The following is a 13,668-nucleotide window of genomic DNA, read 5'->3' on the forward strand; positions in this document are numbered from 1 at the left end:
CGTACAATTTTTGGCTACTCTACCCACCTCTGCTTAATATCAGATACGGTGGAAACCAAAACAGGTCTGGTGACAACTCAATCATGAGAGATGACTGAGAGAGGACACATGAGTAACGTTACTCCCTTTCCAAACAGAACTCATCGTGCCGTGTTTAAACCGTGAATATAAAACTGTGTATAATAAACCCAATAACAGCCTCTTTTCAGGTTTATGTAAACCGCTGCTTTGTTAAAATGTATAATACAATACAACGTTTATTTATATAGCACATTAAAAACAAGCCGCTGCATTCTGAACCAACTGCAAACGTGACACGCGACCGAGATAAGTAGCGAGAACAGATGAACAACTTCTTAACAAAAGCCATTAAAACAAATTCCACATGACTTTATCTTCGTCAGAAGCCAACAATAACACTAATATCACGTAACAGTTCATTTTCTGACTATCCTTCATACTCGTATTTTAAAACCGTGTGTGCGCGTTTTTGTCATCCCACATGTCGACACATGTAACGTTATAAACAACACAATTCAATCTCGCGGCGATTAAGATGTTATCCACCCGATTCATATACATGACAAACTACAATCGGCTTCCATGTGGATAACTTTCATGTTTCAAGTTGAAAAAGAAGGCGGTTACTCACCTCTGAATACAATATACCCATTCCTCTCTCCTCTTTTGACACAAAATGAAACTCGAACTCTATAATCCGAATTAAAAATACACCACTGACAGCGTCTCGTTACCCGTTTGCCGCTGGCCCGCGAATCTGCGTTTTAATAAGGGTGTGACCATTTAACGATACGCGTACACGGGTGACGTCATCACGCCGGTTGTTTTACGTTGATCTAAACCGCGTCGACAAAACAAACAGGTAGGACGATTCAACAGTGAAAAAAGTACCCTGTCAGAATTAATTTACAGTGCAAAAAGCCGCATAAAATTGTCCTACCAGTAATACATTAATATGTGGAATGATTTGACAACAAAATACCCTCAGATTGTGTCGTGGTGGTATAAAATGATGATTATACAGCGCAAACAAACTGACGTAATATTGGTGTGCGCAATCTGACACCTGGGACACGTTCAAGATCAAACCCGCGCGCAACGTTTCAACAGTGTCGGTTTCCGGGTTTCCTGGAAACGGTGTGCAACAGGGTTTGAGATGCGTTTTCTCTTGTTCGGTGGGTGTGACAAGAATGTCAAGAATGTCAACCCTATCAGCCCATTTCTGTGGCAAGTTCAAGTTTAACATTTGCTATGTTTTCCGGGTTGAACGACACTTTTCCTGGAAAACGTTTCCGGCTCAACCAAACAAACATTTTTTGAGCAGGGCAGAAGTTATGGATGTGCCATTGGCGAGCCGCTTATGAAAGTGACCTATTTGTCAGTTATGGTGAACCAAAATGTGACCTCTGCATTTAACCGATCCAGAGAGAAGTGAACACACACACAACAAGTCGTGAACACAAAAACACCCAGAGCAGTGGGCAATTATCACTTCAGCGCCCTGGGAGCAAGAAGGGGTGCAAGGGCACCTCAGTCGTTACCCACCCGCCCTGAGGATTGAACCAGACACTTTCTGGTCACGAGTCAAACTCTCTAACCATTAGGCCACAACATACGTTTAATTTTCATAAATAACAGTCGAAAAAAAGAATTTCTGCCGAGAATAAAGAAGGATGTGATTACAGGATACAGCATAAAAACAAACAAATAAATGCATGATATATGTATGCCTATTGTCAAAGCACAATCTGTTGTACGAAACTATCCACCTAAAATAAACCATGGGCAAACCAGTCACGCAATTAAACACAACTTCTGCAGCACCCCCACTTCCCGCGGCTATGTACAGTATGTACTTTGTTAAGTAGAATTTGGCTAGATTTCACATTAAGTGATACTTATCCCGAGATGATCATTGTCCATAGATCACTAAAAACGTGGTTATTATTTTATTTCTTGACTTAGTTAAATCTGACACTGGTTTGTGAGTTTACTTTCAGATCAATACCCCCGAGTTGGCGAAATGTCGTTGAGTTTTGAAACGTCTTGGAACAGTTATGACGCAAAAAGCTTTGTTTGATATAAATTACGTGCCAGTTTGATACACGCTTCGAAGCACTGATACGATACAGGTTTAGAAGCTTCATGAAGCCTGTTAAAACAGCACCCATCACTAATATTTCAGGTTTTCCCTATAATTACTGAAAACAATTAACTGACTGCTAAATCACAGAGAATGTCAGATAGTTCTCTTGCCTTATGACAAGAATCTAATGAAAAAGGCACATTTCAAACCACGAAAACGAAAATATTATAGTTTGCAAAGAAATACAAACATTGTGCAACAGCTAATGGTAAAATGGCGATATGGATCTTGCCCGCATTCACATCAGCTAGACTGTAAGGTGCAAGGTGCATAAAAAGTCACCTTGTATCAGTTTATGATTAATAGATGTCTAGTTATGCAGGTCAGATGTTACATTGTTTAAACGCTTTTAATGTTGTTTTTTGTGTAATGCTGATGCTCCATACCCCACCAGTTGGTTAAAAAGATAAGAAAATGTCTTTCTCCAAGAGGATTCAAGTCTGAAAAGTGCAGAAAATTAAGAGTTAAATGAAATACTTTGCTGTAAAGCAATTAAAAGGGTAAAAATGTAAGTATACAGTATATCAGTATGTGAATAATCAGTGTTTTGTATAGAAGTTGCATCTTCTCAATGTATGTGTAAACTACTTTTGTAGAAGTCTTTGATCTGAATATGAAGAGTGTGTGGGTTTTGGCTTGACAGTGTGTCCTAATCTCAAACATGTAATGTTGTTTCTGTGTTCTTTGTGGCTGATTGATTTTTATGTTATAGTCTCTTTAATTTAGGTATATGGGCGTATGCGCGCGTACATGTGTGTGTACATGTGTGTTTAGCCTACTCTTATTTGTTCTGCCCTGGGAATGTTGCATAGGCCCCTCCCTTTATTTATGGGTTTAATCAACATTTTTATTTGACAAATAAAAGATTTGCTTTGAATTACAGTCTCCCTTAATCATTTCAGAAGATTGATATGTTTTCAACCGCTTAGACTCGAATCGAGTCCAACTTTTTTCTTTTTATCTATTTGCCAAACTTAGAAAATGCAATCGAATCTCCTACTGCTCAGGGAAGCCATTTTATTCAAATAAGAAAAATGATTTAGACATTTCCACAGAGGATTAACATGTGTATAATGGTAGGATTAAGTTTATGGCTGTTCAACTTCTGCTTCTAATATAAACCCAAACTAGTTGTTATTTATATCCACCAGGAGGAGCCATTTACAAAAAGCACATCTATACTACGAACAGTGCTTCCAAACTGTGGGCATTGCAGGCCTTTGGGCTAAATCAAGATAAAAAAGTAAATTATAAAAAATAAACATTAAGAAAACAAAGTTATGTATATAATAAATATTATTTAAATGGATTCTATAGCTTTATAAAGCTAGATCACTTTATTTAAACAAACTAAAAACGCTGTCAAATAAAATGACTTTGTTGATCAATGTTGAATGTTGAAATTTGCACTTCTGGACAATAATCACAAAGCTGTGTTCTAAACTTTAGGTGGAAGAAAAAAAATTCACAAAAATACATTAAAAATCACCAATATAAAGTTCATTTTTGCACGTATTCCTAAATTTCGCTGTGAAACCACAATCAACAAACAATATCCGAAATGCCTCACTACAGTTTCAATTCTTTGCGGCTTGACGTATTTATGTATAGTTGCAACTCGCGCCCTAGTAAACGAGACAGGGGTAACTGCAGCCTGGAGCAATGGGCGTGCCGAAAGGTAGGGGCGTGTCAATAAACACGGATGCGAGGAAAAAAGACCGAGCCTACAGGTGACGTCACTCACGCAGAGCCCATCGCCGGCTGACACTTCCACCTCCTTGAGCTGTCACACCGATCGCGTCTCAATACCTCGTGAGCCAGCCTGGGTTTATGGATCCTATTACTCAGTTGAGCTAACTCGGAAGGCATAAGAGATGCTGTCTAGATAGGCTGATCGTAAGCCTTTCAAACACAGCCGCTGAAAGCAGCGCTACAACCGCTTACAGCAGCATTCATCTGCTCCGGGCAAACCATCTGACATCGCAGGTTATTCGCTCTGAAAAACAGCAAATCAGCCATTTTAGCCCCGTGCGTGTATCTATGCAAAACGAACAAAAGCCTTCATGTGGAACAAAACCGAAAGGTAGATAATAATAAAAACCCTGCTCTTTTATTTCCGCGAGTTGCCTGTTTTCGCGCTGAATTCTAGCATGTGCCACATGTGACGCTGGTGGGAATGTGAGCATGGGATCACAACAACCCATCACCAACAGGTTTGTTTTCTAATTATATTTCTATATTACATTTTGTGCTAGCCTACTACATGCGGCCTGGGATTATTACCGTTTTGTCTTTTATCGCAATATTGTGTTCATGTTTATGTTTTGTTGGGTTTAAATTGTAGTTATCTTGTTGGAGGAAGCCACCTTGGAATCGTATTTTTGACCTTTTCAGTGTCATTGAACTGATTTAAATATTGGATCGCGATTTTCGACACACTGACACCTTTGAGAAAAAGCAACATTGGTTGTCCATTATCCGCTCCAGGTTTGAGCTGCATTTAGTTCTGTATTGACCAGAGAGAAAACGCATTTATCGCATACATGTCAGTTTTAAGGAGTGCGTCCAAGTTACTCTGTTTATTTCATCCAGATTAATGTGGAAAGTAAAAACTTTAAGTATCTTACTCATGTCTGTAGTGCTTACTTTTCTTTAAAAAGTTTCAAGTAAGTATATACTTAAGTAAGCCTCTAGCGCACTACAACAGATAAATAGCTTTTTTTAAAACATTTATATTTAGTATATATACCCATAAAGACAATAGCCATCTTGTTATAATAATTTTTAACATATATTTATGTGTTAAGGTAAGAGTTTATCATTTGACTTGACGTAAAAGAAATTCCACTTTGCAGGTGTATGTTAAAAAATGTTGATGAACCACTCATCTCTCTTTAGAAATGCTTACACTGTATAAACCCTCCTTAGACTTAAAAAACACACTTATAGTGATCTAGTCATATTTTATTATCATTTGCTTTTAACCTGCCCTATGACACATTTTGCTATTATCTATGAGTGTATCTAGACAACTGCTAATCTATTTGAAGCATTCTTTGCTTTCTTCAGAAAGTTTAGTAGTGAGTAAACGTGAAATAGGATTTGACAAAAGTCTGGAGTGCTAATAGGAAGATTAAAAATGTTTTACATTGATAAAAACACAATTATGTTGAATTATTTTTTAATTTTAGCATCATGCAAGGCATAAATCTCACCAAAAAGGTCGCATCTCTCTTACACCGCGCTTTTATTTGAACAGCACATCTACTTTAAGTTGCCATGGCTGTGTTCAGATCTGTGAATTTAGTTCTATAGTGGTGATGATACATTTTCATTTAAGGCTCTCAGCCTTAAAACACTAAAGACCTCCAAGAGAGAAACTGTCCAGCATGTACGCAGCATGTACCCAGCATTGTGCACGGTGAAAAAGCTCACCAAGGATTTTTTTCACAGCTGAAGATATCCATGAGTCACCATTTTTTGCTGCATGGTAACAAGCTGTCATAGCAACTGTAGCACAGATTTTGGAACGAATAACCTGGTTATTTGGGCCGAGACGCTGAAAATTCATTTCATAATCCCTGCGGAGATGCAGTACTAGACACTGTAACCGTGTAAGTGATTTAGAAAGAATATGCTAGGGATTCAAAGCCAGTGTCGAGTGCGCGGAAAGCATCATGCCTCTATTGTCTGAGACCTTAAATGGAAAGGCTGCATCGACCCAGTGGCCTCTTAAGCGCTGCTGTGTTGTCAGATACAATGTTTCTTGCTTCCCAGCTCGGAATCATCTTGGGAGATGAAAGATGGATGCTTAAAGAGGATCAGAGCCAGCCAGCTAACATCATAAACTCAACATGGACCAGGGCTTCAGTTTCAGCACGCTGGTGAGTGGCATTGTGGGAGGAAGGGGGGCAGGTGATGTTACTTTGAAGGGGTTGTAGGGATGGATTGGCTCCTCTGACTCATTTCCATTAGCATTCCCACTGCAGCTGCTCTGTTATTCAGATCCCTGAGCGAGAGGGAGGGAAGCAGCGGATATACCCCCCACACACACACACTACACGTCCCCTTTTCATGAACACACCATCAAACACTGTCTTATTATTCCGGCCACCCAAAACCTTCAAGTTTGGCTTTTCACCAATATTCACAGATTTTTGTGCGTGTACTGTTGGAAAGTCAAGCAAGCTGTCATGTCACCAAATGTAACAGCTCCGCAGGCCCTTATTAAAGTCCATCAGTGTCCTGGTGCATGTCGACGCCTACTCTTTTCGGTGACCCTGAAAAAACAGAGGCTCTGTGTAGAGATTAGTACGGGAGCGGGAAGCTAACGCTGCGTGGGTGCTGCCGGGTGTTCCGGTTTGCTCAAGCTGGGTGATGAACAGAGCTTATGTTGTTTATATCAGAGGCCTCCGATATGAAGAACAAACATTCTGTGCTCTGCTTTGCAGAAGAAGCTAGCGGCTGAGCCGGACCACACCGATGTCACTCTTCCGGCGGTCGAGCGCGTTCGGGCCCTCGGCAAGATGGGCTATAACATCGAAATAAATGAAGATATCACACCACGGCGCTACTTCCGTTCGGGTGTGGAGATGGAGCGGATGGCAGCTGTTTATCTGGAGGAGGGCAGTCTTGAGAACGCCTTTGTACTCTACAACAAGTTCATCACGTACTGTCTTTTCAACATATTATTAGTTTGCATACGCGCTGGCAGTCAAAATTTAAGAGACGTTTAATTTAAATTTTTTAAAGTCTTAAAGGGATACTTTAACCAAAAATGCTTATTCTTCCGCTGAACACAAAAGAAGGTATTTTGAAGAATGTTGTTAACCAAAGAACATTGGAGCCCATTGACTTCCATTGTATAGAGAGAAAACCAGAAAAGATATTTCTCTAAATATCTTCTTTTGTGTTGCACAGAAGAAAGTAAGTCATACCGTTTTTTAGGGATGAATGACAGAATTTGAATTTTCTGGTGAGCTTTCCCTTTAAAGACCTTTAGATATTTTTATTAATTTCTATATAATTTTTTTATACAAAACAATTTTATCACTACATGTTATAATAACACCTATAATTTTGTTAAATTTGGAAAATAGAATTATTAAAAAACGGTTTGCTCAAACATTTGACTCATCTACTGTCTCTGAAATCATATTATTTCAGATCTGCAATCCAATGAGTTTGTTATTTGTCCTGTGTGTTTCTGTTTCACATATTTACAGTTTATTTGTTGAGAAGCTCCCCTGTCACAGGGACTATCAGCAGTGCAATGTACCTGAAAAGCAAGTGATAATGAAGGTAAGAGTCCTGGATATTAAGTTCACAGTACTGTTATTCTGATCTGTTACCTTGGCTAGAGGACACTTCATGTGTGAAGTCTTTCTGGTCAATGTATGTATCAGATTTATGATTGGAACTAGTTAGTTTTTTCTTCCTGTTCACTTGACATATTAAACGGATAGTATACACAGAAATTATTTTTCTTATGTCATTCCAAACATTTATGATTTTCTTTTAGTGTTGCCAAATAAGCAGTTTCCACCTAGTTTTGAACAGCTGGCTGGTTAAGTTTCCAAAATCGGGCTACCCTGCTTTCTTCTGTGAAACACAAAAGAAGATATTTTGAGAAATGTCTCAGTGGTTTTGTGTCCATACAGTGGATGTCGATTGGGGCAACATTCTTTAAAATATCTTCTTTTGCTCTGTTTAAGAAAGTAAGTTATACAGATATGGAAAGACATGAGTGTGAATATATGAAGGATTTTTGTTTTTGAGCGAGCTATTCCTTTGTATTAGCTAAGAGGCCGACAATTATTTGCTTTATACATAATTATATAAAATTTTTAAGGGGATAGTTTACTTCAAAATAAAAATGTGGACATTATTTACGTGCCCTCTGTAATTATTTAAACACCGCAACATTTCTGAAGGATGTTGGTAACAGAAAACCGTTGGTCCCCATTGACTTGTATTGATTGAGAAGTCAATGGGGTACTGCGTTCTTTTGTTACCAACATTTTTCCAAATATTTTCTTTAATGTTTTTCAGAAGAAAGAAAATCACACAGTTTAAAATGACAACAGGGTGATTAAATGATGACAGAATTTTCATTCTGAAGGTGAACTACCCTTTTAACTTCTTTTGAAGCATTATGGGTATTTATTTGAATACATTTCTATTTGCACAGCACTCCATAATGTAAATTGATACGATTGCCAGAAACTGTCAGGAATTTCTTAATTTTGTTTTGATTTTGAAAATCTCAGTGGGTGGTTTAATGTTTGAGGAGAGAGCTGATATCCCTGAATGCAAAATATGAGTATTTGGCATAGCGGTCCAGTCCTTAATATCTAGCGGCAAGGTTGCGAATTGCAACCAACCGCTAACTCCACCCCTCCCTTTCGAAATACTACGACGGCGACAGAACACGGTGAATTACATGCAAGGGGACCTGTGGTGTATGTAGATAGAAATAGCTCATTCTAAGGTAATAAAAACATAACGCTTAATTGTGTAAACTCTTTATACACCTCTGATGACATAGCTATGTATATTATATCGCATTTCTATCATTAGATCATCCCCAAAATTACACACTGGACCTTTAAGTGTCTTTTGTCTCAGTGGCCTTTAGAAATTGTTCAGTTTCCCCTGAGAGCATTAGGTAACATGTATTGATTTGGCACTCAGTGAAACACAACCCCTAATGTTTGCCCCATCATCCTCTTATTGTGTTCAGAAATTACAGGAAGTGGCTTTCCCACGCAAGGATCAATTGAAGAGACTTCTCCACGAGAAATACAATAAAGAACACAGTGAATATTTGAAAAGTCAGGTACATGTGCTCAAACGTCTGTATTACTGTACTCACTTTAGTTTGGTTTCAGACTAATATTTTCAAAAATTCAGAAAATGAAAACTGATTTTCATGAACTGTATTTATGGGCAGAGCCAAGCCATGGCAGCTGAGATGTGTGGAGATCGGCTACAGAAGATGTCTCTGTTGGAGGAGGAGAGGCAGCGTGTGGCGCATCTCAGGAAGATGCAAATCGAGTCCGAGCAGTTCCGCTATTTTGAGGACCAGTTGCGTAGACAAGAGCTGGCCGGTCACAAAGAGGAGGCTGTCCCCAAAGTGCCTGAACAAACCGACGGGTCCTGCATATCCCAGACTCCAAAAAACCATGTGCGCCTTGACCCCAATCGTAATAAACCAGCGCTCCCTAAACCGGCAGCCACTTTAGCTGCTGTTCAAAGTGAGCATCATCGCAATGTTTTTTGGGGTTATTAGGGTTTTCTTACATTTTTATTGGTCAGTTTCAGCATTCATCAGTCATATTTGTTTAAATTTAGGCCCACATATACCAAAATATATATAAATTATTTGGAAATAATTTAACCCTGACCAATAAGCTAATCTTTCATCAACCGGCTATTATCCCAGAATAAAACCATTCAGGGTTATACTAATTCCTGTCTGGTTCTAGATCAGCGTGTAGACGGCCTGAGGCGGGTTGTAATCCCACGAGACCTGACATACAGGTTTCTTCTGCTGGCTGACAGTAACACTGCCAGAGGGGTTGAGACGTGTGGCGTTCTCTGTGGAAAGCTGGTAAGATCTTACACCATTCTCTGTGCAGGTGTGATATTCTTTTTAATTGGAGGCTTTTTTCCTGTGATTAAGCGAAGTTCCTGGTTTTGTCATTGTCACCTGATCTTTTTCCAGGAGCTAGTGTGAATGTGGGCTGTGGAGTATGGTAACAACTGTTGTTCTTTGTATTTGCATCATCAGTCTTTCACAAACCTATTGTTAAAGAATGCAGGTGTTGCACTAAGTGTAAATAGTAGGTGTAGATGTGAACTAAAGAGGACTTCCTCATACTTTCACCTCACATGAAATAGTGAAACTCAACTATTGAATTCCAGCGTAACGTGATGGGTTAAGTTGTTTTTGAAGTAGGTATTTTTATTTAAATGCTACAATGCAGTTGGAAAAATGTAAATTTGTGGTTGTCTAAAGGTTACCACACTTAATTTGCATGGTTAGTTCATAAAAAAATGAAAGTTTATGCCTTTCATCTCTTCAGTTTTCCATAAAATAAAGTCACATGGGCTTAGAACAACACCAGTAAATGATGACTAAAAGTTCACCCCAAATAAAAGTTCTGTCCGCATTTACTCACCCGCAAGTTGTTCCAAACCATGGGCTACCATAGTAGGAAAGTTTCTTTGTACATTTCTTACAAAATTAGATATTTTGAAAAATGTAGGAGAGTAAACAGTTACACAGTTGCATTTAGTCTAAATGAACTATAATAACATTTAACATTGTGTTTCTCACACAGACGCACAATGAGTTCATGCTCACCCATGTGATAGTCCCCAAGCAATCCGCTGGTCCAGACTACTGTGATATGGAGAATGTGGAAGAGCTCTTCAGTTACCAGGACCATCATAACCTCCTGACCTTGGGCTGGATTCATGTGGGTGTCTCTTTTGTCTCTCTGCTTCTCTCCTATTGTCCTATAATAAAACCAAGGCTGCGCATTTACTGACTCACACCTCTTGCACATGGAACAAAAAGCTCCCGATAATAAATTCCTAATGAAACACTGGTTAGTGAATGATATACTAAGGAGTGGCAGGTCATGCACTTCAAAAATGATTCTTAACTAATTCTAGGTATTAATCGTTTATTTGCAAAATAAAATATTAAAGTCATCGTTCAACCAAAAATTAAAATTCTGTCATGATGACTATTTCATTAGTGTAACACGCAAAAAGAAATTCTGAAAATAGTGATGTTTACTCTTGTTTGTTTTTCATGGGATTTAAATGAATGTCAAATGAAGTTCATGAAAGACACAAACTGATAATTTAATATCTGGTTTCTTTCTATCACAATGCTTTCACATGACTTCAGAATCTTGGAATAATCTTGGAATAATTGGATCTAATTTTGTGTTCCAGTAAGAGAAAAGGCATACAGGTTGAAACCGAGTGATGACAGAATTTTCGTTTGTTGGGAGAACTGTCTCTTGTGGCAGCAATCTAAGGATAACCATGGAAACTCATCTTAATAATTTACTGAGCATTTATTTTCAGTCTCCATTCAGTCACCCACTGTTCAATTCACACAGTGAACTCTTCGGTGGCCGCATGTGAGTAGGCAAATATTATTCATATATATTGCTTGTTTGCCCCACAGACACACCCGACACAGACGGCCTTTCTCTCCAGCGTGGACCTTCATACACACAGCTCCTATCAGCTCATGCTACCGGAGGCCATCGCTATTGTTTGCTCACCTAAACACAATGAGTATGATACTCTTAAACTTCCCACACACTCCACTGTGCTCATACGACCTGAAGGCTTTTCTATAGAGAGCTTTTAAAGCTCGACAGCAGACTGATGCAGATTAATGAATCTGAATGGTTAATAGATAACAGACTGAACAAATTCAGCATGAATCCACCTAAACTCATGTCATTGGTTGAGCCAGTGTTGCTTGTATCAGTTTGTATGTTGTAATCCTTTTTAGGGAAATTATCCAACAATGGCTTGCCTAAATTTCTGAAATCAAACAAACTTATTTTAAACACTTACTTAAACGTTCACAACTTAACATGTTTATATATATTGAGCATGGTAAATGAATACAGTATGGTAAGCATTTAAGGATCATGATTCTATTTTTCTTTATAGCCCAAAATGTTTAAAAAACCTGCCTCCCTACACTCATATTTTGATTGTGATTTAGACTCATAGCATTATTTATTTGTTTTTAAAATATATTTGAATGGATGTTATGAAAATATAGTTAATATTTATTGTTTTAGCCATGTAGTGAAAACCTTTTGATGATATTACCATCCGTAGCCCAGTATTGTTTTGTTTGATGGCAGCGTAGTAAGATAAGTATGTCAAAGAGAAATTGGTTGGAAATGGTGTTGTTTTGCTGCTTTAGCACAGGGGTGTTCCGACTGACCAGTGCCGGAATGGGAGAAGTTGCCGGTTGCCGGTTGAAAGGTTTTCATCCCCACTCTAAAGATCCGCCTCTGTTCACTGTAAGCCCCTGTCATTGTGAAAATCAGCAGCTTTTATTCAACTGTTGTTACGACAGAAGTGAAACGCATTTTAGAGAAATTAAAAATAGCTGTTTCTGTTCGCAGATTTGCAAGCACATTGTGGTGAAGGACTCGAAAACGACAGTGCTGGACCTCAGGTGACAGGAGAAGCAGAGAAATACTTTAGAAAACCATTGAGAAGATCTGTTTAGGTCAGTTTACTTGAAGGCTTTTATGTATTTATTTATTTTACACAAAGGTACTGTGAAATGGAATTAAGGAAAAACAGATTCTTTGAAGCTGTTGAGATGTTCCAATTGTTTTTTTTTTTTTTAGATAATTGTACACTTTTTGTTTGTGGCCAGGTGTTTTTGAAGCATTTTATGTGATCTGATGGATTTTTTGGTTCGTTGTCCTCAAGGTGGCGTCATTTAGCAAGACATACTGCGAGGCTGCTGACATGTGAATTGTTTTTCAGGACTTTTATAAGGAATTTGTGTGGGTGTGTGTGTGTTTGAGAGTGATTTGCCTTGAATATCCACTGATATCACATGCAGTTCTCACCTTAACACAATACACTCTGAAAAGGGACATTGTTCTTTTTAAATAAACAAAATTGTTTTTGTTGTTTATGCCAGGAAAAATATTATTACTTTAGAAGTTATTTCTTGGCCTTACTATTATGACATGCATAAGGAAGTTTTAAATGTTTTGAAATGGTTAATAAAGTATTATGCTGAAGTGGTTCTGATCACAATGTGGTTTTCAGGTTACTCAATACTTGGTAAAAATACTTGTTTTTCCAAACAGAAATGAGGCAATACACATGTACTGGTTATTGAACTGATTTTCTTTGCCGACCCGAGCCTGCTTTGGAGTGTATTTATACACACTGAAGTTTTGCTTATAAAAGATCAAAAGAGTCAAACAAAGCGTCGCCATTAAGGCCTCCACTGCTGTAATCTCAGGGTAACATTCCCTTATTTATAAAGCGGACATAAATGTCTTCAATCTTATATTTTCATTTAAGAAAGTTCATTTCTCACCAGCTGAAGATATACCTACATGTGTGGGGAGCTAGAGTTCAGAGAGTTTGTTTAATTTGTACAATGTGGATGGGATTTTCATCGGATTGTGGCTGTGCCAGTGGCCAGTGAAATGTTCAGTGCTGTTGTGGCTCTTTGTGCACCGGAGAGGATTATGTCTCTGGACGAGCATCATCTCAGCACATTTGTTAATAAAGCAAAAATAAACCCTGAAACACCCAGTAGTGATTCACGTGTTTGATTTCCAGTGAAATGTTATTGAAGGTTTTCCCAGCTGGTTTAATTGTTTTTCTGATAAAAGACGCTTTTAAGAAGTCCTTTTCATCATGGATTATTCATTGTCAAGATATCAAGTGTCTAATGTTTTCCATGTGTAAACACGTAG

At 38.3% G+C, this 13,668-nt stretch overlaps 2 protein-coding genes across 9 annotated transcripts in view; one reads left to right on the top strand and one right to left on the bottom strand.

Moving 5' to 3' along the window:
* Window positions 1-1,164, bottom strand: part of ankrd22 (ankyrin repeat domain 22) — a 4,550-nt gene extending 3,386 nt beyond the window's left edge. Inside the window, exons 1-2 of one of the 3 annotated variants that reach the window (XM_079477019.1) lie at window positions 1,004-1,164; window positions 653-857 (exon numbers count right to left, since the gene is read on the bottom strand). In XM_079477019.1, the coding sequence (XP_079333145.1) occupies window positions 653-673 (21 nt within the window). In that variant the 5' untranslated portion in view covers window positions 674-857; window positions 1,004-1,164. Of the gene's footprint in view, window positions 1-652 lie in introns of all 3 variants that reach the window. The other 2 variants (XM_079477018.1, XM_079477017.1) reach the window with 2 other exon arrangements.
* Window positions 817-13,633, top strand: stambpl1 (STAM binding protein-like 1). 6 transcript variants are annotated; one of them, XR_013787794.1, is made up of 13 exons: window positions 3,890-4,380; window positions 5,945-6,051; window positions 6,619-6,836; window positions 7,393-7,468; window positions 8,910-9,005; window positions 9,120-9,423; window positions 9,655-9,779; window positions 10,513-10,650; window positions 11,376-11,488; window positions 12,138-12,237; window positions 12,343-12,449; window positions 12,659-13,033; window positions 13,104-13,503. XR_013787794.1 is itself a non-coding variant. In XM_079477014.1 (11 exons), exons 2-11 carry the CDS (start codon window positions 6,022-6,024, stop codon window positions 12,397-12,399), a joined length of 1,257 nt encoding a protein of 418 aa, XP_079333140.1. In that variant the 5' UTR covers window positions 817-883; window positions 5,945-6,021; the 3' UTR covers window positions 12,400-13,503. The 6 variants fall into 6 exon arrangements, 2 of the variants coding, with proteins under 2 accessions (XP_079333140.1, XP_079333139.1); XR_013787791.1 differs by lacking the exon at window positions 3,890-4,380 and adding an exon at window positions 817-883 and having other exon boundaries at window positions 12,343-13,033; XR_013787792.1 differs by having other exon boundaries at window positions 3,888-4,380; window positions 12,343-13,033; window positions 13,104-13,633.
* The last annotated feature ends 35 nt before the right edge of the window (window positions 13,634-13,668 follow it).

Source organism: Barbatula barbatula (assembly GCF_947034865.1).
Source record: "Barbatula barbatula genome assembly, chromosome: 16".
NCBI lineage: Eukaryota > Metazoa > Chordata > Actinopteri > Cypriniformes > Nemacheilidae > Barbatula > Barbatula barbatula.